We start from the raw sequence: 25,191 nt of genomic DNA on the forward strand, positions 1-25,191 counted from the left end.
CATAGCCAGCAGCGCTCTTGAGGTTGTCAGGGAGTGAGGTTTACCACCGTATACATGGCCGAGCCACACCAGCTGGCCTCGTTATACTCACCCTCATCCGGGTCACGGCACCACTGTAACCGGCCTGGTTCAGTCCCTGCTTTTTCTGTTCCACTCGGAACTCAAACCTGGGACAAGCCCGCTAGCTAAAAGCCCGGACTATCAACCCTCCATAGCCAGCAGCGCTCTTGAGGTTGTCAGGGAGTGAGGTTTACCACCGTACACATGGCCGAGCCACACCAGCTGGCCTCGTTATACTCACCCTCATCCGGGCCACGGAACCACTCTAACCAGCCTGGTTCAGTCCCTGCTTTTTCTGTTTCATTTGGGACTCAAACCTGGGACAAGCGTGCTTGCCAAAAGCCCGGACTATCAACCCTCCAGAGCCAGCCCCGCTCTTGAGGTTGTCAGGGAGTGAGGTTTACCACCGTACACATGGCCGATTCACACAGGCTGACCTCGTTATACTCACCCTCATCCGGGTCATGGCACCACTGTAACCGGCCTAATTAAATCCCTGCTTTTTCTGTTCCGCTCGGGACTCAACCTGGGACAAGCCCGCTAGCTAAAAGCCCGGACTATCAACCCTCCATATCCAGCAGCGCTCTTGAAGTTGTCAGAGAGTGAGGTTTTCACCGTACACATGGCCGAGCCACACCGGCTGATCTCGTTATACTTATCCTCATCCGGGTCACGGAACCACTGTAACCGGCCTGGTTGAGTCCCTGCTTTTTCTGTTCCACTCGGGACTCAAACCTGGGACAAGCGTGCTAGCTAAAAGCCTGGACTATCAACCCTCCAAAGCCAGCACCGCTCTTGAGGTTGTAAGGGAGTGAGGTTTACCACCGTACACATGGTCGAGCCACACCGGCTGGCCTCGTTATGCACACCCTCATCCGGGTCACGGCACCACTGTAACCGGCCTGATTGAGTCCCTGCTTTTTCTGTTCCACTCGGGACTCAAACCTGGGACAAGCCTGCTAGCTAAAAGCCCGGACTATCAACCCTCCATAGCCAGCAGCGCTCTTGAGGTTGTAAGGGAGTGAGGTTTACCACCGTACACATGGCCGAGCCACACCGACTGACCTCGCACCGGCTGGCCTCGTTATAATTACCCTCATCAGGGTCACGGCACCACTGTAACCGGCCTGGTTGAGTCCCTGCTTTTTCTGTTCCACTCGAGACTCAAACCTGGGACAAGCGTGCTAGCCTAAAGCCCGGACAATCAACCGTCCATAGCCACCACCGCCACAGACCACCTCCGTTACAAAAAATCTGAATTTGGTTCCTTTTGGGTCATTTTCACAAATAGTTATAAGTAAGAGGAAGCCAGTTTATGGAAAATAAGGCACTTTTGGATTGCTTGAGGCTGTTTCAAGGAATGTGCATGAAGTTGTGTTGATTTGCTATCCCATCAACAGCAATATTACGGTATCTCACAACCAATGTATTATGTTGAAATTACAACAAAACAAGCAACTACTGTATCACAAGCCTGGGAACACTGTCAACCGGGAAACATTACCATCAAAAGTCATAACTTTGTGTGTGTGTGTGTAATGGAAAGGGACAACATAAGAGGGGGGCTCTGCAAATAGACGGCTGCCCCAGGGTCCTATTGCATTATTAATACAGGGATTGGTAGTTGTGCCTCTTGCTCGGATAATAGCGCCACTACCTGCGTTCTATTGAAAATGATTTCTATTCCGCTCGGCCACCTGCCAATAGATCTTTTCCACTGTTATTACTAAAGTAGTTATGGGAAAAAACGCAAGCTCTCACCTTTGCCTGCATGCAAATAATCGCTTCCACTCCCCACAGGGACAATAGCTTGTTGGACAAAATAATAGAGCACTTTGAAAAGAACTGCGGTTACGATCAAATGGGGTCTCGGAGAAACTATCGAGGGTCACGCATCGAAGTTTTAAAACATTCTATAGACCTGTGACCTCAGCGCAGTCAATCGTCATACTGGGACTGGCACAATCAAATGTTGAAGAGCTCACTTTGCATGATTGTCTCAAATTAGTAAAAAGGATGTTACATGAAATGGAAGCCAAGCTGAACTTTGGCTTTGGTTCTGCTCAAAGAAAATGTACATAATGAATGCACCCTCTTTTCTACCTTTGCAAATACACACACATTCTATATCATTTCGGTTCGGATGAAGAAGTACCAGGGGCGGGGAGCGAGAGTGGACAAGAATGCGTTTGTACCGAGAGAACTTTTAGTTTTGTTCAAGTCGGACAACAACATATGTGGAGGGCGACCATTTTAGAGATTGGCCGGGACTTTAGACGTCTCGGTTCTCTCTCCAGCGCTATAATTGCTATTGTTTGACCTTCTTTTATTCAGAATAAATTGTTAATCTTCAATTCTAGTCACCTCTCTTAACTAAAACATCTGGGTCGACTCTTCCCTCTGTTGCGCGCGACCAGTCTTCCTCTCAGGAAATAAAACACACCGGTCAGACCCAAGTTCTTTTGGATGACATATATGTTGAGTAAGAAGGCCCATTGATTGATTGATTGAAACTTTTATTAGTAGATTGTCCAGTACAGTACATATTCCGTACAATTGACCACTAAATGGTAACACCCCAATAAGTTTTTCAACTTGTTTAAGTCGGGGTCCTCGTTAATCAATTCATGGTAACCACCAAGACAGAATAGTACTTGGCCAAGTTTTACTAAAGCTGTAGGAGACCAGCCCTTACAATGCGACAATAGCATCCGCAGGAAGAAGTCTAAACCCAAACAAAATGAAAGTCAGCTTATGTAGAGCGAAAACAGCCCCTTCCGCCCAGGAAGGGAGTATGTTATACCCCTACGCGGACAGTATGGCGCCTTCAAGGTGAAACAAAGAGTTTACTAGCGGACATAGGATAAAAACCCAAAGTGTTCAAACATGACTATAGATTAAGAAAGAACACTTAAAAGAATATCATCCTCACACCTCCTAAAGGGAGGGTCCCAATACCTCATAGCCAGCACGAAAACTTGGGCAGTAATATTGTGTCAAAAACATATTAATATATATTTCTCACTGGCACTCATCGAAGGCGGACACTCCCTTTCCCTCTCCCTTATTTCTCCTGTTTGCTTCTTTGTTTTTTCTCGTGTTTGCTCTGTGCACAGCTCTCTAACATCGAAACAATGGAATTGATCAACTGGCCTATCAACGAAATTGACAAGATCTCCGGTTTGGAGGAATCCGCCTGTCTTGACAGAACGGTCGTCGCTGGACAGACGACAGACTCTTGGGAGAAGAGGAGTGCCACAGCCTGGCGACCCTTTCAGTCGTGGACGTTGAAGACATCTGCCTATTCGAAATCATGATTAAAGAACATCTGCTGATTGGAAGTTTTGCCCTGGTGTATCGACACATTGGGGGATGGTGGCAGCCGTTCAGAGGACCCTAAAGCTGCCACAAATCATTGGCGGATGCGAGCAAAACTGTGGGCACTCAGACTTTTGCAATTTTGGACTACTCTGCAAACTTGACGACATCTGGAGTCGCCGTCTGCTCTGATGGTGAAATACGATGAATTTGAAGACCAGAAATAGACAATTAGAGTGGAAATGTAACATCGGTTTTTGCTCTCCCCAAAAACTAACATTCTAATCTAGATTGGCTTCCCTGGCTGCAAGCGACATGGCAAGGTCGAGACTCTCCCAGAGGACAGTGCAGTGAAGGCGCAACAAATGTTTCTCCTGTTTGTTTGTTTATTTTTGTTGGACTGACTGGCTGTGCTATCGCGTTGGAAAGAGCACCTCGGTCGGGGAACAGAGACACGCTGCAGGCTTCCACAAACATATGCATCCACGGAAAATACAAGCTACACAAACACTCACGTTGTTTGACAGAAAACAGAGCAGCGCCCCTAGTGGCTGGCAGCTTTGGGCCGGATGCCTGCCCCCTTGCCTCTCATTGCAAGTCTTGAGTTGTATGTCATAATATGTATATGTGCTTTTCTTATCACTCCAGACTGGGGCCCCCCAACAGGAGCCCAGTCTGAGATCGACTTTTTTTTTCATTTCTCATCCTTCCCCAGCGTCAACCTTTTTCCCACCATTTACGGAGCGCGGTAAGTGGCGACTCATCAGCGTTCCTGTTCTGCTACCCTGAACAATGTGTGTCTAATCTTGAAAAATGAAATTTCGTTGTACTTGTGCAATGACAATAAAGATCCAGCCATCCTAAAAAGTGAGAAATAATGCTGAGACACTTCATAAACATCTGGATGGTTGTAAAGAAAAGTGGTTGGGCTGGAATGTTTTAAAGAAGCAAAATGATGGAAAGGATCACATTGTTGTCAAGCGTCGCGTCGTGGAAGACGACAACGTTTGTGGTGATTTTAAAATGCAGACGAACCAGGTGGCGGCGTGTAGTAAAAAGGGTTTTTATTGATTAAACAAACAAAACAAAAAGCGAGAGTGAAGTGCTCTGAATGGACAGACTATGAGGGAAACACAACAAAAAGCTGGAACACAGCTAAACCACTTACAAGTAATGTGGAGCAGACGGCGTCCACAAAGTACGTGCCCAATTAATAACAATAATAATAATGGATTAGATTTTGTATCGCGCTTTTGTATTGTTAGATACTCAAAGCGCTCACAAAGAAGTGAGAACCCATCATTCATTCACACCTAATGGTGGTAAGCTACATTTGTAGCCACAGTTGCCCTGGGGTAGACTGACGGAAGCGAGGCTGCCAGTTTGCGCCTACGGCCCCTCCGACCACCACCTATCATTCACTCATCATTCATTCAGCAGTGTGAGCAGCACCGGGGGCAAGGGTCAAGTGTCCTGCCCAAGGACACAACGACAGCGGTTTGGATGTCAAGAGGCGGGGAGCGAACCTGCAACCCTCAGGCTTCTGGCACGGCCGCTCTACTCTCTACGCCATACCACCTTTGCACTTGAACTCAGCAAAGAAGGAATCGTCTATAGTGACCAGTGAATAGTCAATAATCACCCGACAAACCAATGGCATACTTGCCAACCTTGAGACCTCCGATTTCGGGAGGTAGGGGGTGGGGGCGTGGTCGGGGGTGGGGTGGGGCGTGGTTGGGGGCGTGGTTAAGAGGGGAGGAGTATATTAACAGCTAGAATTCACCAAGTCACGTATTTCATACATATATATATATAGATATCTACATCCTGAAAATATGCAAACAAAACTGTGTTTAGATAATTGATACTTCAAACTTGCATAAATAAATATTAAGGAATATAACATAACTTGGCTTCTGAGAGTTTCAAAATGTAATGAATAAAATGCTAAAGTTGTTGATAAACAAGCAATTATTTTAATATTTAAAAATGGTCATTTTAAATGAATTATTATGATAATTTAAAATCAATTATTTCAAATATGTTTATTTTAATGTGTAATTCTATGGCTGGATGTAATAAGGAGTCAGGAAAAAATACAAATAAAAATACAAATAATTTTGATGTTTTTAGCAAAATATAGTAAACATGTATTTATTTTTATTTTTATTTTTTATTAATAAATATATTTATTTTTAGGTAAGATAAACATAATAATACAATTTATCTCTAGTCTGGATGATTTAGTTCTTGTCACCCTGTTGTCCTCCCGTCATGAAAAAAGGCTGTCCTCACTCAGGTTCGCATGGAGCTGGAGGGGGCGTGGCCTCCAGCTCCGGCTGAAAATCGGGAGATTTTCGGGAGAATATTTGTCCCGGGAGGTTTTCGGGAGAGGCGCTGAATTTCGGGAGTCACCCGGAAAATTCGGGAGGGTTGGCAAGTATGACCTATGGTGTCGCAAGCTCAACTTAAATAGTGCTTATTACAAACAAAAAACAGGTGAGGGGAAAACTGCTAGAATAGCTGCTGCAGGAAATGGAAAAATAGGAATTGAAAAAACACTAAATAGGAGCATAAGCCAGGAACTAAAACTACACCCAGAAACTCAAAATAAGACTTGGTGTGGTGTGACAAGCCATGACGATTATCTTTCAAATGATTCAGAGAATACAAAAGTATGTCCGTGTAAACAATGTGATTATGACTGGGCTCCTGATGACACATTTGCCTAATGGCAGCGCAGATTACACTGAAGGAGGGCAGGATGCTGCTCCTGGAACAGAGCCACAGGTGGCCAACTTTTTGTAGTCACAGGGGATGGAGGTGAATGTCAACAACATGGACACATGCAGTGGGTCTGGGTGAGTTTTTGCCTCATCCCTCACTCACAGCATGAGTGGAGAATGCAGTACTGAGCTGATGACAAGTCTAAAAGACAAAGAGCTGATTCATTATTATCTGCTCACAAATACTACCCGGTGGTTGTTTGAGCACACTCTTTAAAGGGGAACTACAATTTTTGGGGGGAATGTTGCCTATCATTCACAATCATTATGAAAGACATGACAACGGATGGCTTTTTTATGCATTCTAAATATCAAATAAATGAATAAATAAAAGTCTGCTTACAGCAGAGCCAAGAGCAGGTCAGCAGCAGGAAGCATGAAGTGCTCTAAAACTTGCTGGTAGACGGCTGCGTTGACCCTGGATCTCAGGAAACAGAGTGGACCGACACCAGCAGATGACATGGCACCCCAAACCATCACCCAACCATGCAAATTTTGCATTTCCTTTGGAAATCGAGGTCCCAGAGTCTGGAGGAAGACAGGAGAGGCACAGGATCCACGTTGCCTGAAGTCTAGTGTAAAGTTTCCACCATCAGTGATGGTTTGGGGTGCCATGTCATCTGCTGGTGTCGGTCCACTCTGTTTCCTGAGATCCAGGGTCAACGCAGCCGTCTACCAGCAAGTTTTAGAGCACTTCATGCTTCCTGCTGCTGACCTGCTCTATGGAGATGGAGATTTCAAGTTCCAACAGGACTTGGCGCCTGCACACAGCGCAAAATCTACCCGTGCCTGGTTTACGGACCATGGTATTTCTGTTCTAAATTGGCCCGCCAACTCCCCTGACCTTAGCCCCATAGAAAATCTGTGGGATATTGTGAAAAGGAAGATGCAGAATGCCAGACCCAAAAACGCAGAAGAGTTGAAGGCCACTATCAGAGCAACCTGGGCTCTCATAACACCTGAGCAGTGCCAGAAACTCATCGACTCCATGCCACGCCGCATTAACGCAGTAATTGAGGCAAAAGGAGCTCCAACCAAGTATTGAGTATTGTACATGCTCATATTTTTCATTTTCATACTTTTCAGTTGGCCAACATTTCTAAAAATCCCTTTTTTGTATTAGCCTTAAGTAATATTCTAATTTTGTGACACACGGAATTTTGGATTTTCATTTGTTGCCACTTCAAATCATCAAAATTAAATGAAATAAACATTTGAATGCATCAGTCTGTGTGCAATGAATAAATATAATGTACAAGTTACACCTTTTGAATGCAATTACTGAAATAAATCAAGTTTTTCAAAATATTCTAATTTACTGGCTTTTACCTGTATATATATATATATATATATATATACATATATATATATATATATATATATATATATATATACACATGAAATACTTGACTTGGTGAATTCTAGCTGTAAATATACTCCTCCCCTCTTAGCCACGCCCCCAACCACGCCCCCGCCCCACCCCGACCACGCCCGCCACCCCCCACCTCCCGAAATCGGAGGTCTCAAGGTTGGCAAGTATGAGCAAGAATGGGAAAGAATTCCACCTGAAAATCTTAAAAAATGTGTCTCCTCAGTTCCCAAACGTTTACTGAGTGTTGTTAAAAGGAAAGGCCATGTAACACAGTGGTAAAAATGCCCCTGTGACAACTTTTTTGTAATGTGTTGCTGCCAATAAATTCTAAGTTGGTGATTATTTGCAAGAAAAAAATGAAGTTTCTCAGTGTGAACATGAAATATCTTGTCTTTGCAGTCTATTCAAATGAATATTAGTTGAAAATGATTTGCAAATCATTGTATTCTCTTTTCACTGGTTTTGTATGTAAGAGCTACTTTCTAAAAGGAGGGACTAGTAAAAATAGCGTGAGATTGCCCCAAAAATGATTCCCGACCAAGGGGAAGCTGGAGGTGCTGAAAGAAGGTCTGCAGTAGCGACTGAGGAGCTGATCCAACCCTCACTTACGGAATTATGATATCCCCGATTCCGCAGGGCGAGGAATTCGGGCCGTGCCGCCGCTCTCTTTACAGAGACGTGTCAGCCCAGGTGATTCATTGAACTAATTAGAATGCACCGCCGGTCCTTTTACCTCGCCTCTTTCCCATCATTACCCTGACAACGCGAGGAAGTGCCCCCTTGAACTCGGAGGACATTATCGGTCGGTCAAAAAGTGCAAAAGGTGCGCCACCCCGTCAACATTTATTAACATTTCCTTGTTTTTTTCTTCACATCCGCCGAGGCTCTTTGACTGTCGGTTCTGTCAAAGTTCATCAGATAGTGGGCGGTGTAGGACAATTAGCTACGGATGAGGAATTAATGAAGGGTAGAAGGAAGGTGGTAGGGTTTACAGCTTTCTACCACCATGCGACGTCCCACTGGGGTGAGTTTTTCCTTGCCCTTATGTGGGCTTTGTACCGAGGATGTCGTTGTGGCTTGTGCAGCCCTTTGAGACACTTGTGATTTAGGGCTATATAAATAAACATTGATTGATTGATTGATTGATGCAGTGATGGCAACTTTACCAATAGAACAGTGGTACCTCAACTTAGCGGCACAGTGCGTTCAACGGCCGAGCTCGTAACGCACAACTGGTGATGTGCGGATTGATACTGAAATATCGATACCAGCTCTTTCTGCGCTAATATCGATCCTCAAATCAAATAATAATAATAACAGTATAGATTTTATTTGTAAAAAGCACTTTACATCGAGTAAACAACCTCAAAGTGCTACAGTGTATTAAAAAAAATTAAAAATAAAAATATAATAAAAAATAAATAAAAATAAAAAATTGAATATCCAAATAGCTAAAACTAGTATGCATGTATCTAAAAAAAAAAACTGCTTTTTTTTTTTTTTAAAAAGAAGGGTTTTTAAGCCTTTTTTTAAAGCATCCACAGTCTGTGGTGCCCTCAGGTGGTCAGGGAGAGCGTTCCACAGACATGGGAGCGGCGGAGCAGAATTGTTCGTAGCTTTGTCCTCGGAGGTTGGAGGAGGTTAGCCTGTCCGGAGCGGAGGTGTCGAGTGGAGGATTTGGGGGTGAGTAGTTTTTTGAGGTAGAAGGGGGGCATTTCCATGGAGGCACTGGTGGGTTAGTAGGGAGACTTTGAATTCAATCCTGAGCGGAACAGGAAGCCAGTGAAGGGATTTGAGAGTTGGTGTGATATGGTCATATTCCCGCACTCTCATCAAAATGTCGATACTTTTGATGTACAGTACAGGCCAAAACCTACTCAGTGGCCTAGTGGTTAGAGTGTCTGCCCTGAGATCGGTCATACCAAAGACTATAAAAATGGGAGCCATTTCCTCCCTGCTTGGCACTCAGTATCAAGGGTTGGAATTGGGGGTTGAATCACCAAAAAATGATTCCCGGGCGCGGCCACCGCTGCTGCTCACTGCTCCCCTCACCTCCCAGGGGGGTGATCAAGGGTGATGGGTCAAATGCAGAGAATAATTTTGCCACACCTAGTGGTACTTTAACTTTTAACTTAACATTTTGGACACCTTTTCATTCAATGTGTTTTCATGACTATTTACATTGTAGATTGAATGAACACATGAGGAGTTATGTACTGAACAAAAAATTGGTGGAATAACTGAAAACATGTTTTATATTCGAGTTTCTCTCAAAATAGCCACCCTTTGCTCTGATTACTGCTTTGCACACTCTTGGCATTCTCTCCATGAGCTTCAAGAGGTAGTCACCTGAAAGGGTTTTTCACTTCACAGGTGTCATCGTTTTGATGCCTTCAGTGACAATCTGCAATGTAAATAGTCATGAAAATAAAGAAAACGCATTGAAATGAGAAGGTGTGTGTGGAGGAGGGGGGGCGTGGCCTGCGGGCCTGCCGCGAAGCGGGGTGTGTAAGGACCGGCCTTAAAGACAGCGGCAGGTAATAAATGATAAATGGGTTATACTTGTATAGCGCTTTTCTACCTTCAAGGTAGTCAAAGCGCTTTGACAGTATGTCCACATTTTACCCATTCACACACACATTCACACACTGATGGCGGGAGCTGCCACGCAAGGCGCTAACCAGCAGCCATCAGGAGCAAGGGGTGAAGTGTCTTGCCCAAGGACACAACGGACGTGACTAGGATGGTAGAAGGTGGGGATTGAACCCCAGTAACCAGCAACCCTCCGATTGCTGCACGGCCACTCTACCAACTTCGCCACGTCGTCCTGTGAGTAGATTGCCCAGCTGGGGCTTGTTATCTAATTACCTGTCGTCCTTAATTAGCAGCAGCCGGCTCGAGACACGTAGTGGGGAGTTGGAGCAAAACAACACACACAGTGAGCCAGAGAGCCACGCCGGACTGAAAAGGTCTAAAGTATATATTGCTGAAATGTGCAATATAATCACACCCTGTTTATTTAGCAATTTCCAAAACTTGATATCTTTTCACTTAATTGAGTAATTGTGTGTTACCTTCAGCACTGACACACTGGACGCTTCGGGCCACAGTCCCAGGACCACAGGTGCTATTGTCGGGCATACACTTCCCCTCTCGCTGAACCTGCCACCGGTAGCAGGCGGGGTCCTCGCAGGGGATGGACTCTGCCAGATGAGGACACACGTCCAGCGGACTGCTGGATGCCCACATCACCTCCCTCCTCCTCTGGATGAAACCTGACGTAGCAGAGCAGAAGGCGAGAAAGAACAGATGTTGCATTGACCAGCGGTAAACACACTTTATCAAAGGAGAGTACTGCGTACTGTAGAGCGGGGGTGTCAAACTCATTTTCACTGAGGGCCACAATGCAGTTATGGCTGCCCTCAGAGGGTCGCAGTGAATAACACATGCATATACATGTATATTCACTTCAAAACATCCTTACACAATTGCCTATGCATTATATATACAAACCCCGTTTCCATATGAGTTGGGAAATTGTGTTAGATGTAAATATAAACGGAATACAATGATTTGCAAATCATTTTCAACCCATATTCAGTTGATACCATCACAGATGCTGGCTTTTCAAGTTTGCGCCTATAACAATCCGGATGGTTCTTTTCCTCTTTGGTCCGGAAGACACGACGTCCACAGTCTCCAAAAACAATTTGAAATGTGGACTCGTCAGACCACAGAACACTTTCCCACTTTGCATCAGTCCATCTTAGATGAGCTAAGGCCCAGCGAAGCCGACGGCGTTTCTGGGTGTTGTTGATAAACGGTTTTCGCCTTGCATAGGAGAGTTTTAACTTGTACTTACAGATGTAGCGACCAACTGTAGTTACTCACAGTGGGTTTCTGAAGTGTTCCTGAGCCCATGTGGTGATATCCTTTACACACTGATGTCGCTTGTTGATGCAGTACAGCCTGAGGGATCACATGTCATGGGCTTAGCTGCTTACGTGCAGTGATTTCTCCAGATTATCTGAACCCTTTGATGATTTTACAGACCGTAGATGGTGAAATCCCAAAATTCCTTGCAATAGCTGGTTGAGAAAGGTTTTTCTTAAACTGTTCAACAATTTGCTCAAGCATTTGTTGACAAAGTGGTGACCATCGCCCCATCCTTGTTTGTGAATGACTGAGCATTTCATGGCATCTACTTTTATACCCAATCATGGCACCCACCTGTTCCCAATTTGCCTGTTCACCTGTGGGATGTTCCAAGTAAGTGTTTGATGAGCATTCCTCAACTTTATCAGTATTTATTGCCACCTTTCCCAACTTCTTTGTCACGTGTTGCTGGCATCAAATTCTAAAGTTAATGACTATTTGCAAAAAAAAAAAAATGTTTATCAGTTTGAACATCAAATATGTTGTCTTTGTAGCATATTCAACTGAATATGAGTTGAAAATGATTTGCAAATCATTGTATTCCGTTTATATTTACATCTAACACAATTTCCCAACTCATATGGAAACGGGGTTTGTACATAAATATACATATATATATATGTATATATATATATATATATATACATACACATACGCGCATACATATATATATATATATATATATATATATATATATATATATATATATACATACATACCAATATATACATACGTGCATACATATAAATATGTATATATATATATATATATATATATATATATGTATATATATATATATATATATATATATATATATATATGTATATATATATATATATATGTATATATATATATAAATAAATGCGCGTATGTATATATAGGTATGTTTATATGTATATATATATATATATATATATATATATATATATATATATATATATATATATATATATATATATACATATAAACACACTAATATATACATACGCGCATTTATTTATATATATATATATATATATATATATATATATATATATATATATATATATATATATACTATTATTATACATATTATATTATATACTATTATACACATTATATATTTTTTTATATTTATATTTATATGACTGTAAATGGAAAATGGTACCATTGTTTTTAACGGTACAATTCTGGCGACAGAACGGACAATTTTTAAACGCAAATTATTTTTGTTGTTGTTGTTCTTACGGTGTATACTGTAAATTGAAAAAAAGTAGCACTGTTTTTTCACGGTAAAATTCTGGCAATAAACACCCATTTTTTATTTATTTTTTAACCATAAAATCTATTGTCATTTTTACAAAGTAAAATTGAATGGATAACTTGCTTTTGAAATCATAAGTCAATCACATATGTATTTTTATTTTTTACAAAAAAAAAAGTGTAATGTATGATAATAAAATATTTGTCACATTAGGAAACTCAAAACGAATAGTTCATTATTCTTATAACAAATAAAAATGTAACCAACTTTATATTTGTTAACATGAACAACATTATTATTACAGATTCATACACAAGTTTTAATTCATAATATCACTTTTTTTTTTTGTTTATTTTAGGGAAAACATTTTTTTTAGTATAATCATAAAATATGTGATAATCTTGACCAAATATATATGCAATTGTATGCGGTAGATATTATTTCTGTCAAAATGAAAAGAACAAACACATTTAGTAAGAAAAGATAAAGTACTTAATTAATGCATGTAATTTCCAGGCTTTTGCGGGCCACATTAAAAATGACCTAGCGGGCCAGATCTGGCCCCCGGGCCTTGAGTTTCACACCCGTTCTTGGCCACATCAGAGTAGATATTTCAGGCGCAGGTAGTGAGAAAATGCTATTTTCCTGACATTTAGATGTTTTGACTGGGTTGTCAAATATTTTCCAGTTTTCAAGCAGTACAAGAGTTGACCTAAATCCATTTTGCTTAATGTAGCTTTTACTGCTTTATGACAACCTACACATGCATGTGTTCGGTCTACTTGATATAATGACTTTAAGTAAAAAAATGTAAAATAAATAAAGAATTTAAGTATAGCCTCAACCACATTTCCAAAGTCTGCAAAGAGACCGGAGCCAGATGAAGGTGGCAATGAACACAGTCCCTGCACGGTGTCAGTGATTGGGGTCACGGTGCAGCATTTGGTGCGGGTCACAGTTGTGAGTACCTGTTGTTGCTTTTATTGAGTCTCACTAAAATAGAAATCACTCTCAGAAATAAAAGGTGACACACAGACAAACAACTATAAAGCTGCATCTCCATCCTGCTGGGAACAATTATATCACTGTGCGGGGGCACGGTTATGGATGGGTACCAAAAACTGGGTTGCATACTGGCACCGGTGCCAACGTGAACAGTAGTAACACGACCCAAAGAAGAAGGAGCTACCGCCAGCGAGATGCATTCATGAAACCTGGAATTGTGAATTATATGTAAATGATATACTGTATTTTCCAGACAATAGGGCACACTGGATTATAAGGCGCATTAAAGGAGTCATTTTTTTTTTCTAAATGTAAAAGACTTCCTTGTGGTCTACATCAGTGGTCCCCAACCACCGGTACCGGTCCGTGGATCGATTGATATCGGGCCGCACAAGGAAAAAAAATAAAATAATAATTATTTTATTTTATTTTATTTTATTTTATATTAAATCAAAAACACAAGACACACTTATATCTAGTGCACCTACATTATATATCAATATAGATCAATACAGTCTGCAGGGATACAGTCCGTAAGCACACATGATTGTATTTTTTTATGCCAAAAATGTCATGTCTGTGTAATCATGTTTTGTCTTAGTTATGTTTTGTTTAGTTTCTGGCTTTTCACTCCCTTGTCTTGTTTGCATGATTACCCATTAGTTTCACCTGTTCCACGTTTGGACTCATTGTGCACTCTTGTTTGTCACCATAGCAACCATTAGTTTTCAACTGTCACGTCACGCACCTGTTTCACGTTTTGAGTCACGCACCTGCTTTCACTAATCAATCAATCAATCAATCAATCTTTATTTATATAGCCCTAAATCACAAGTGTCTCAAAGGGCTGCACAAGCCACAACGACATCCTCGGTACAAAGCCCACATACGGGCAAGGAAAAACTCACCCCAGTGGGACGTCGATGTGAATGACTATGAGAAACCTTGGAGAGGACCGCATATGTGGGTAACCCCCCCCCTCTAGGGGAGACCGAAAGCAATGGATGTCGAGTGGGTCTGACATAATATTGTGAGAGTCCAGTCCATAGTGGATCCAACATAATAGTAAGAGTCCAGTCCATAGTGGGGCCAGCAGGACACCATCCCGAGCGGAGACGGGTCAGCAGCGCAGAGATGTTCCCAGCCGATGCACAGGCGAGCGGTCCACCCCGGGTCCCGACTCTGGACAGCCAGCACTTCATCCATGGCCACCGGACCTGTGCGCGCCCCCCCCCCCCCCCCCCCCCCAAGGAAAAGGGGAGCAGAGGAGAAAAGAAAAGAAACGGCAGATCAACTGGTCTAACAGGGGGGCTATTTAAAGGCTAGAGTATACAAATGAGTTTTAAGATGGGACTTAAATGCTTCTACTGAGGTAGCATCTCTAATTGTTACCGGGAGGGCATTCCATAGTACTGGAGCCCGAATAGAAAACGCTCTATAGCCCGCTCTGGGAATCACTAATAAGCCGGAGTTCTTTGAACGCAGATTTCTTGCCGGGACATATGGTACAATGCAATCGACAAGATAGGACGGAGCTAGACCGTGTAGTATTTTATACGTAAGTAGTAAAATCTTAAAGTCACATCTTAAGTGCACAGGAAGTCAGCGCAGGTGAGCCAGTATAGGCGTAATATGATCAAACTTTCTTGTTCTTGTCAAAAGTCTAGCAGCCGCATTTTGTACCAACTGTAATTTTTTAATGCTAGACATAGGGAGACCCGAAAATAATACGTTACAGTAGTCGAGACGAGACGTAACGAACGCATGAATAATGATCTCAGCGTCGCTAGTGGATCATGTCCATAGTATTTAAGTTCATTCATTTTCTGTTGTTCGTCCTGACGACCTCAACACATTTATGCTCTGTTCATGCCTGATACTTCTTTCCATGTCAATTCCTCAAGCAACTATTTTTGTCCAAGCCAAGTAAGTTTTTGTTCCATATTTATAGTCTTTTTGGTTTCATAGTTTGTTCTCCGCCATTGTGCGTGTTTTTTGTTTGTACTTTTTTGCTATAGTCTTTTGGTTTCATAGTTTATTCTCCGCCACTGTGCGCGCTTTCATGTATTCCTTTTTTTGATAATAATAAATCATGTACCTTCATTCCCGTCTCGCACGAGCCAACTTTCCGTTGCATCCTGGAAAAGCACACACCCCGGACCAAGTCATGACAAAAAATAAATAAAAAATAAAAAATATAAACCCCCCTCCCGGTCCGTGGGACAAACTTTCAAGCATTGACCGGTCCGCGGTTCCAAAAAGGTTGGGGACCACTGGTCTATATAACATGCAATGGTGGTTCTTTGGTCAAAATGTTGCATAGATGATGTTTTACAGATCATCTTCAAGCCGCTTTCTGACAGTCTCTTCAGGATGCGCCGTTTTGTGTGCAGTCTTATTTACGTGGCTCACCTTCTCCCCGTCATCTTTGTTGTAGCGGTGTAGCGTGCAAGGACGGGAGTGGAAGAATTGTCAAAAGATGGAGCTAACTGTTTTAATGACATTCAGACTTTACTTCAATCAATAATGGAGCAGCATCTTTTCATCCGGAAACAACAACCGTCCGACCGGAACTCTCTAATAACTAAAGTTCCTTGGGTGAATAATTTAAACTCACTACACCGGTATGTTTTAGCGCTTTCATGGCGAGTTTACTGACAGATATAAGTAAGAACTTTGCACTACTTTATATTAGAAATGACAATAGCGGAGGATGAATGTCACATAACAAGAAGATAGAGAATAATAAGAAGCTTCGGACTACAAAGGCGGACGCGCGCAAATTTTCAGGACTTATGCAGATCCCAAATACACATCAGCAGGTACCAGAAGGTAAGAAAAGTTGCTTTTGCATAATATTGCGAAACAAAACACCAGATAATGTGTCATACCTTATACACACACCATAATAATACTCCTATGTTTAATGCGCCGACAATCCATGAAGCGGTGTGGCTCAATAGTTTACCAAAGTCGTACTAAAAAATGTTGATAGATTTTTGAGTGCCGTGTGTAATGTTCTATATTCTCAATGGAACATATAAAATGTTGGTGTTGTTTACTTGAGTCATATTGCAGTCTACACGTATCTCTTATGTTTGACTGCCATCTACTGGTCACACTTATCCATAGTTGCCAACCCTCCCGAATTTTCCGGGAGACTCCCGAAATTCAGCGCCTCTCCCAAAAACCTCCCGGGACAAATATTCTCCCGAAAATCTCCCGATTTTCAGCCGGAGCTGGAGGCCACGCCCCCTCCAGCTCCATGCGGACCTGAGTGAGGACAGCCTTTTTTCATGACGGGAGGACAATAGAGTGACAAGAACTAAATCATCCAGAGTAGAGATAAATTGTATTATTATGTTTTTCTTACCTACAAATAAATATATTTATTAATTTAAAAAAATAAAAAAAAATAAAAAAAATTTACTATATTTTGCTAAAAACATCAAAATTAATTGTATTTTTATTTGTATTTTTTCTGACTCCTTATTAGCCATATAATTATACATTAAAATAAACATGTTTGAAATAATTAATTTTAAATGATCATAGTAATTCATTTCAAATGACCATATTTAATTATTAAATTAATTGCTTGTTTATCAACAACTTTAGCATTTTATTCATTACATTTTGAAGCTCTCTGAAGTCAAGTTATGTTATATTCCTTAAGATTTATTTATGCAAGTTTGAAGTATCAATTATCCAAACACAGTTTTGTTTGCATATTTTCAGGATGTATATATATATATATACATATATATATATATATATATATATATGTATGGAATGCTTCTCCCCTCTAAACCACGCCCCAAACCGCGCCCCCCACCTCCCGAAATCGGAGGTCTCAAGGTTGGCAAGTATGCACTTATCATCCAATCCAATCCACTTTATTTATATAGCACATTTAAACAACAACATGTTTCCAAAGTGCTGCACAACAATATTAAACACAATTAAAAAATAAATAAATAAATAATAAAATAAATATGATTAAAAACGATTTTAAAGGATAAAACCGATTAAAACAGTAAATAGAAATCAACATTTTAAAAACACAGAGGACAACAGAGTCCATTTTATTTATCATTACACCATGTACCAAATAAAATTGCTTCGAGCTCAGTAAGCAAAACCAGAATGATTCCGTACATTAGGTTATAAGGCGCACTATCGAGTTTTGAGAACAAAAAAAGATTTTAAGTGTTCCTTATAGTCCTGAAAATACGGTAATTGTACATTCTATATACCTGATGGCATTTGATGACAATTTGTCTTCTAAGACAAACTAAACAATCCGGTTGTGATCGATTGAATGTCCTGAGAAGACAACTTGTTCTTATTTGTTGAATGGTTTACTTAGTTATCATTTTATTTAAATTACCGAAGTATTTAAATTAGTACAGTGGAACCTCGATTCATGAACCTCTCTATTTAAGAACTTTTTGATTTACAAACTTTAAGCCAAATGTCCGTCCAAGTGTTAACCACGTCTTTGTGTACGGACGCTTCATCCAGTCATTCACACTGTGTGGCGTCTGCAGGCAAGTTTTGTCCGTTTTGCCAACTCAATATGAGTCCCAAAAACACAACACACCAGTGTGGAAAGGAGGGAATCGCTGTGGAGTACAAGAATGGGAAAGTCTCAGAATCCAGAATCCAGACAGCAAGGATGAATTCCAGCTTGAACTATCAAAACGCTTTGAAGCACCAGCAGCGGATGACCAATTCGTAGATTTATCAGAGTGGTACGAGTCATTTGAAACCACAGTAAGAGACGTGGCTGAGAAAGTTATTGGAAACCCCTGACTTGCCCAGCTGGGTGTCTGAAGGTACCACCAAACTCAAAACACAAAGAGATGAGACCAATAAGCAGTGTTGGGACTAACGCGTTACAAAGTAACGCGTTACTGTAACGCCGTTAGTTTCGGCGGTAACTAGTAATCTAACACGTTATTTTTTTTTATTCAGTAATTTAGTTTCCGTTACTACATGATGCGTTACTGCGTTATTTTACGTTACTTTTGATGTAGTATCGGCTAGAAACAGAAGCGCTGCGGTGTCGTTCTTCTGAATCTTCCTCTGTCACAAGCCGGAGAGAAGAAAAGAGGCGCGGTCTATGTGTGTGTGGGTGTGGGTGTGGGGAAAAAAAGTTGTTGGCACGTTCAGTCCACACACAGCGTGGTCATGGCGAGCGGAGTAACGGAGGAGCTTGAACGCCCCCGCCATTGAATCGGTGTGTTTATAAGTGCAGACTCGGTTGTGCAAAACGAGGGTTTTAAACACATGCTGAACGTGCTTGAACCACGTTACGACATCCCGTCGCGCACCCACTTCAGCAATAAGATTGTGCCAGATCTTTATGAGCAGGAGAAGAAAAAACTATCCCGAGCATCATCTGTTGCGCTCATGACAGACGGGTGGACGTCCAGCGGAACTATAAGCGCTCACTTCATCACAGCAGACTGGGAGATGAGAAGACACGCCCCCTCTACGAGAGTCACCTTGCGCAGGTACTGACACAAGCAGTGGAGGAATGGAAGATAAAGATATCCCAGTCACACGTGATAATGCCAAAAATCAAATAATTACAGAGAATGAGGCAGGACTGGGACCACAGGTAGGTGCTTTGCACATGTAGTGAATTTGGCATCACAGAAGGGAATCTCAGTCAATAGGATGGAGCGCCTCTTTGGGAGGATCAGGAAGGTTTCTTACTTCCACCCAAGCACAACAGCTGCTCATGTGCTTAAGACAAAGCAAGAAATGCTAAAGCTGCCTGCTCATACATGATGTCCCAACGAGGTGGAACTCCACTTATGATATGTTGGAGCAGCAGGCAGCTATATACTCTGCATTGACCCACAACACCCTGAAGACAAATGTCACCCTGTCTGATGATGATGTGAGAGTGGCAGGTGAGGTCCTCCAGGTGCTTAAACCCCTCAAAAGTGTTCCATCTCTACTGAGCACTGAAACTTCACCATCTGTGTCAATGATCCTGCCACTGAAAACAAGGATTCTACAATCCATGGCTCCAAGTGTGGAAGACAGCAGCATCACTCCAGATGTCAGGCTTTATGTTTCAAGGAAGATGATGTGCCTTCTTATGTTGCACTTGAACTTGTTTTTTATTCATGGTCATTGGTCCAAGTTTAAAGAAAGGAGGAATGCCTTTTTATGTTGCACTGTTTTTCATTAATTATGTTAAAAGGAAAATAAAAATGTATGTCAAGTTGATCAACAGATTGTATTATTCTCCAGTGCAATAACAGTACTGAAATGAAGGCAAAAAGGGCATTAATGGGAGCTTAAAAAAAAAAAAGAAGAAAAAAAGAAGTAACTAAATAGTTACTTTTCACAGTAACGCATTACTTTTTGGTGTAAGTAACTGAGTTAGTAACTGAGTTACTTTTGAAATAAAGTAACTAGTAACTGTAACTAGTTACTGGTTTTCAGTAACTAACCCAACACTGCCAATAAGAGGTCCCAACTAACAAAGTCACCTCAAGCAAGAGCAAGGTGGAGGAACCTTAACGCCCGACTGATTGACTCTTACAAAGTACACAAAGACTGCTGTACTTGACAAACAAATGGAAAATCTCAGATCTGATGCGAGAGGACATTACACAACCACTTGGAATATAATCCAGTCATTGTCTGGGAGGAACACCAAAGCCAAGGTCAAGGTGACACTGAGGACTGGCGAGCCACCCAAGAATGAAGAACATTTTCTTGAGGAGTGGAAAGACTATTTCAGCAGATTTCTGAACAACGATAGTGGCTTGGTTCCACCAGACCGACCTCCTTCTGCAATAAATTATCTTCCCATCTGCAACGATCCTCCCACCCGTGAAGAAACAATTGAAGCAATCGCAGCTATGATAACCACAAAGCAGCTGGCATTGATTACACCATTACTGCAGAGTCTCTCCAAGGAGGTGGTGACCATATGATTGATGCCATCCATGCCTTCTACTCGGAGGTGTACACCAACTTGTCTACTCCTAAACAGCGGGTTAGACATGTCATCATCCCACTGCCAAAGAAGGGTGATCTGTCTCTTATGACTCACTACAGAGGCATATCTCTAATGTTGAGAGCTGCCAAGGAAAAATAATAAAATCCTCCTTAACCAGTTTCAGACTCACCTCGACCCTCTTCTATGAAAAAAACAGGCAGGTTTTCGGCCAGAAAATCCATATTTTAAGAAGAATCATCTTCCATTGACAGTCACCTTTGTTGATTTTAATATGGCCTTTGACTCCATCAATAGGTCTGTGATGTTCTCCATCCTTCATCATTATGGCATCTCAGAAACCTTGGTCAATGCCATTTAGGTGCTGGATACCAACTACCACAGGAGTTCAAACAGGGTGATGTATTAGCGCCATTTCTTTTTAGCATTTTGGTTGACTACCTGCTACTAAGGTCTTCGAACGGTGACTATGAAGTTCTGATGTTCCCACGGAAATTAAGACGCTATCCGGCAAAAGTCCTTAATGACTTGGACTCTGCAGATGACATTGCCTGGCTTGAGTCCTCCATCTCCTGTGCTCAGTCCCAGCTCACCAGAAATGCCAACTCTGCTGCTGACCTTGGACTTGACACAGTATATAGTAATCAACTGAGTATATAGTAATCAACTGCTGTACACAGCCTCGGCTAGAAGTGTATGGTAGTTTAATCAACCATGTTTCAAGATTTCAAATATCTCTGCTCCACGATGGCATCTATCAGAGGGGGACTTCAGGGAAGAAAGGGGCTGGCATGGAAGCTGGAACGTCTGTAGAGATGCTCAAAAATCTCAATCTCCACCAAGGTCAATCTATGAAATACTACCTGTGTCACCGTCCTCTAGTACGGCTGTGAATCTTGGGTCTTGTCTCAAGCGATGCAAATGTTGGTACCTCGTGCTACAGAATTATGCTCAACATCAAAAGAATTGACAGGGGGACCAAAGCTACCATCAATGATCAAACTAGGACCGCCCCGCTAGTAGAGAATGTCAGAGCTCGTCAGCTGAAGTTTTAGGCCCATGTACTTCGGATGCCTGATGATGAGCCATGCAAGGAATATGCTCTCCATACGCCAACTCATGGGAAGAGGAAACCAGGAAGGCAGCGAACCCGGTTTCTCAGATACATCCAACACATTTTGGGAGACACTGACAACATGGTGAGCCCAGAGAAGCAGGATCGTTGTGGGTGGATGAAGCTTGTATATATATCAGCCGATGGATGATGATGACATAGAATAGAAGAACTGACAAACCAGGCTTCATAGCACAGCAAGTTTTAAATATGATGAGACCAGACTTTTCTGGGAAAACATGCCAGAGCAGACTTATTTCACAGCAAAGGAAAATATACTACCTCTTGTGCTGTTTTATCTTTGGCTCTACTGCCAATGTTAATGTGGGTGGAATTTATTTTTTCAAATGTTTATCAATGCCGCAATATATTCGTTAAAGTTAAGGATTCCTGTGATTTCTGATCATTTTTGAGGGCACTAATGCCACTTATGTGTGTGTGCGCGTGTTGGCAGAGCTGTGCATAGAGCACAGTTAATATTAAGCGTATGCGAAACTGGGATTTTGGTATCCGATACCAAGATAAATGCAGGGCTCGTAACGCCGATACCGAGTTCAACACTTGAAACGTCATGGTCAACTTATTTTGAGCGATGGAGAGAGACAGAGAGATAATAATATCAGGGGTCCTTAACATTTTTGACATCAGGGCCCAACTTTCCCACGAAAGAGGGGCCCGGGGCCCAGTCAAATATCAACATTGAATTGGTAATTTTACTCTCTATGTTATCTTTCTTACAGTTTAACAGGATAAATGTTTTCATATCACAGAGATTATTTCCAAGGCTTAGGTCAGGCTGATTACAAAATAAAAACAATTCTAATATCATGCAAAAGAAGGGTCTCATAAAAACTGATCAAAAATACATTTACTGTACATACAATTAAGCAGTTCTAGAATAAATACAATTTAACTCATTTAACTTAATTTCTTAAACTATCTATTAAACAAGACAAGAAGCAAGGAATCAAGCAGATACAGAGTTCAATTTTGCTCTTGTGGAGAGACGTTTGGGGCTGCACACTCAGTTACAGTCTCCCACCCCACTCTAAGGTACATCCCCACGCGCTCCTCTATTTATTCAGGAGTACCCTAGTTAACATCACTGAGGCTGCCTCTAAAGGGAGTGGTCACACATTATGCAAAGTAGCTCCAGTACGCACAATACGTGACGGAATGTGCTGGGGGCCTTGTCTCTGCTTTGTCTTTGTGCTTTCGCCTTATCTTCGTTGAGGTCCTGGTACGTCCGTGACTGTTAGCGGGCTAAAACAAAGAAAACATCTGCGGCGAGGCCACCCCTCATACGCCGTGGAAGATTACAAGTTGTGTGCCCTTGCACGAAGCAGAAAAGAGCACACTGGATATAACTAGCAACGGCCTTTAAGCATAAGAGTTGTGTGATAACTTATATGTAATTATTCTAACAAGTGCTAATGGAAAAAAAAATACAGCTTCACCACGTTAGTCATAATTTCTGCGCTTAAGAAATTTCTATGACTTTAGCTAGTTTGTTTGACACTGTCATTTGTTAGAATAATCATGTGTATATATTATCACACAACTTTAGTATGCTTAAAGTCCGTTGCTATAGTTATTAGCTATTGTGCTCAAGTTAGACTTTTGTATCTGTGCAAGGACGAAACTTCTTGTCTGCGCAGATGTTATCTTTTTTTTAGCCCGCTAACAGCCAAGGACTTCAAGGACCTCAACGAAGATAAGACGACAGCACGCAGACGAAGCAGAGACAACAAGGACCTCAACGCAGATAAGACGACAGCACGCAGACGAAGCAGAGACAAGGCGAAATCACAAGGCCCCCCAGCACATTCCGTCACGTATTGTGCGTCCTGGACCTGCTTTGCATGATACATGTGACCACTCCTTCTTAAAGGCAGCCTCAGTGATGTCGACTGTGGAACTCCTGAATAAATAGAGGGACGCGGGAGCTGAACCTTAGAGCGTAGGGCGAGACTGTGACTAAAGGTGCAGCTCCATGCCTTTCTCCTCATGAGCTAAATTGAACTCTGTCTCTGCATGATTCCTTGCTTCTTGTCTGATTAATAGATGTCATCAGTGTTTGAACCTGACACATTACTGCCACAGGTGGACTTCTAGAGGGCGCTCACGGCCCTATGGTTAGGAAACACTGACGGTATCATGGACTGCTCTCAGTGCAGCAACGAGAAAGAGAGAAAAGGCAAACTTTGAGAAAAATTGAGTAATTTTTTTGAACATATAATATTGAGAAACTGCAACCAAAGTATCGATCCTATCACACGAGCGTTGGTCCGATCGCAATGCTCACCTTGGTCTGGATATGTGGTTACTCGCTTCACACAATGTCCCCGTGAGAAACGTACAGAATAATAAACTCAGGGTCTGTAAATTAAAGGGACTATCGCGAGTTTTCGCAATTCTCCGAGGACAAAGAAACATGTTGGAGATTAAATAATGTAAACTTGTCTCTGCCCAAAGCCCCCCTGAGTTATTTCCAGGACACAGGAGCAGCAGCCACATTCATCTTCCGCTATATTCATTCTAACAAAGGCCTGGCATTTGGCACAGAGGTCTTACGTTATTTCCTTCCACGTGTGGAGCTTCTAATCTGGAGGAAGCTGGGAGTCGACACAATAACCTAACAGTCTAGTACTGCTAAGAGAGACTATGGTGCAGGTTCGTCCGAGCTCCCTCAGGTTTGCTTGGGACATTGTTGATTTCAGTGCTAAAAGTCAAACTGCGTACACAGTTTGGACATGAGCATAATACGGTTGTCCCGATACTAATATTTTGGTTCCGGTACCAAAATGTATTTCGATACTTTTCGATACTTTCCTAAATGAAAGGAAAGTTTCCCAAAGTCCTCAGTAAATTCACCAAGACGTCAACGTGGAGAAAATGAATCTGTTTAGCTGATTGGAGAGCTAGTTTTAGCTGGCCGAGTCATACCAAAGACTATAAAAATGGGACCCATTACCTCCCTGCTTGGCACTCAGCATCAAGGGTTGGAATTTGGGGTTAAATCACCAAAAATGATTCCCGGGCGCGGCCACCGCTGCTGCTCACTGCTCCCCTCACCTCCCAGAGGGTGAATAAGGGGATGGGTCAAATGCAGAGGACAAATTTCACCACACCTAGTGTGTGTGTGAGACAATCATTGGTACTTTAACTTTAACTTTATCTTTAACTTTAACTTTAGCTTCCGCAGCTAATGGATTCATGACGATGACTTCTGTTTTGTTTGATCATCCGTTTTACTACCATGTTACAGAAACTGTTTGGATGCAATAAAGGTATTTAAGTAAACATTTCCAAAAATGTTCTGTGTAAATAACAAATTTCATAACATATATTAATATATATATATATATATAT

At 41.9% G+C, this 25,191-nt stretch overlaps 1 protein-coding gene across 2 annotated transcripts in view; it reads right to left on the reverse strand.

The window, feature by feature from the left end:
* thsd7ba (thrombospondin, type I, domain containing 7Ba) overlaps nt 1-25,191 on the reverse strand; it is a 518,989-nt gene that overhangs the window by 286,161 nt on the left and 207,637 nt on the right. For both annotated transcript variants that reach the window (XM_061926051.1, XM_061926050.1), the window contains exon 7: nt 10,611-10,811. In XM_061926051.1, coding sequence (XP_061782035.1) covers nt 10,611-10,811 — 201 coding nt within the window. The remainder of the gene's footprint in view (nt 1-10,610; nt 10,812-25,191) is intronic.

The sequence above is a fragment of the Nerophis lumbriciformis genome, linkage group LG31 (assembly GCF_033978685.3).
Source record: "Nerophis lumbriciformis linkage group LG31, RoL_Nlum_v2.1, whole genome shotgun sequence".
Taxonomy (NCBI): Eukaryota; Metazoa; Chordata; class Actinopteri; order Syngnathiformes; family Syngnathidae; genus Nerophis; species Nerophis lumbriciformis.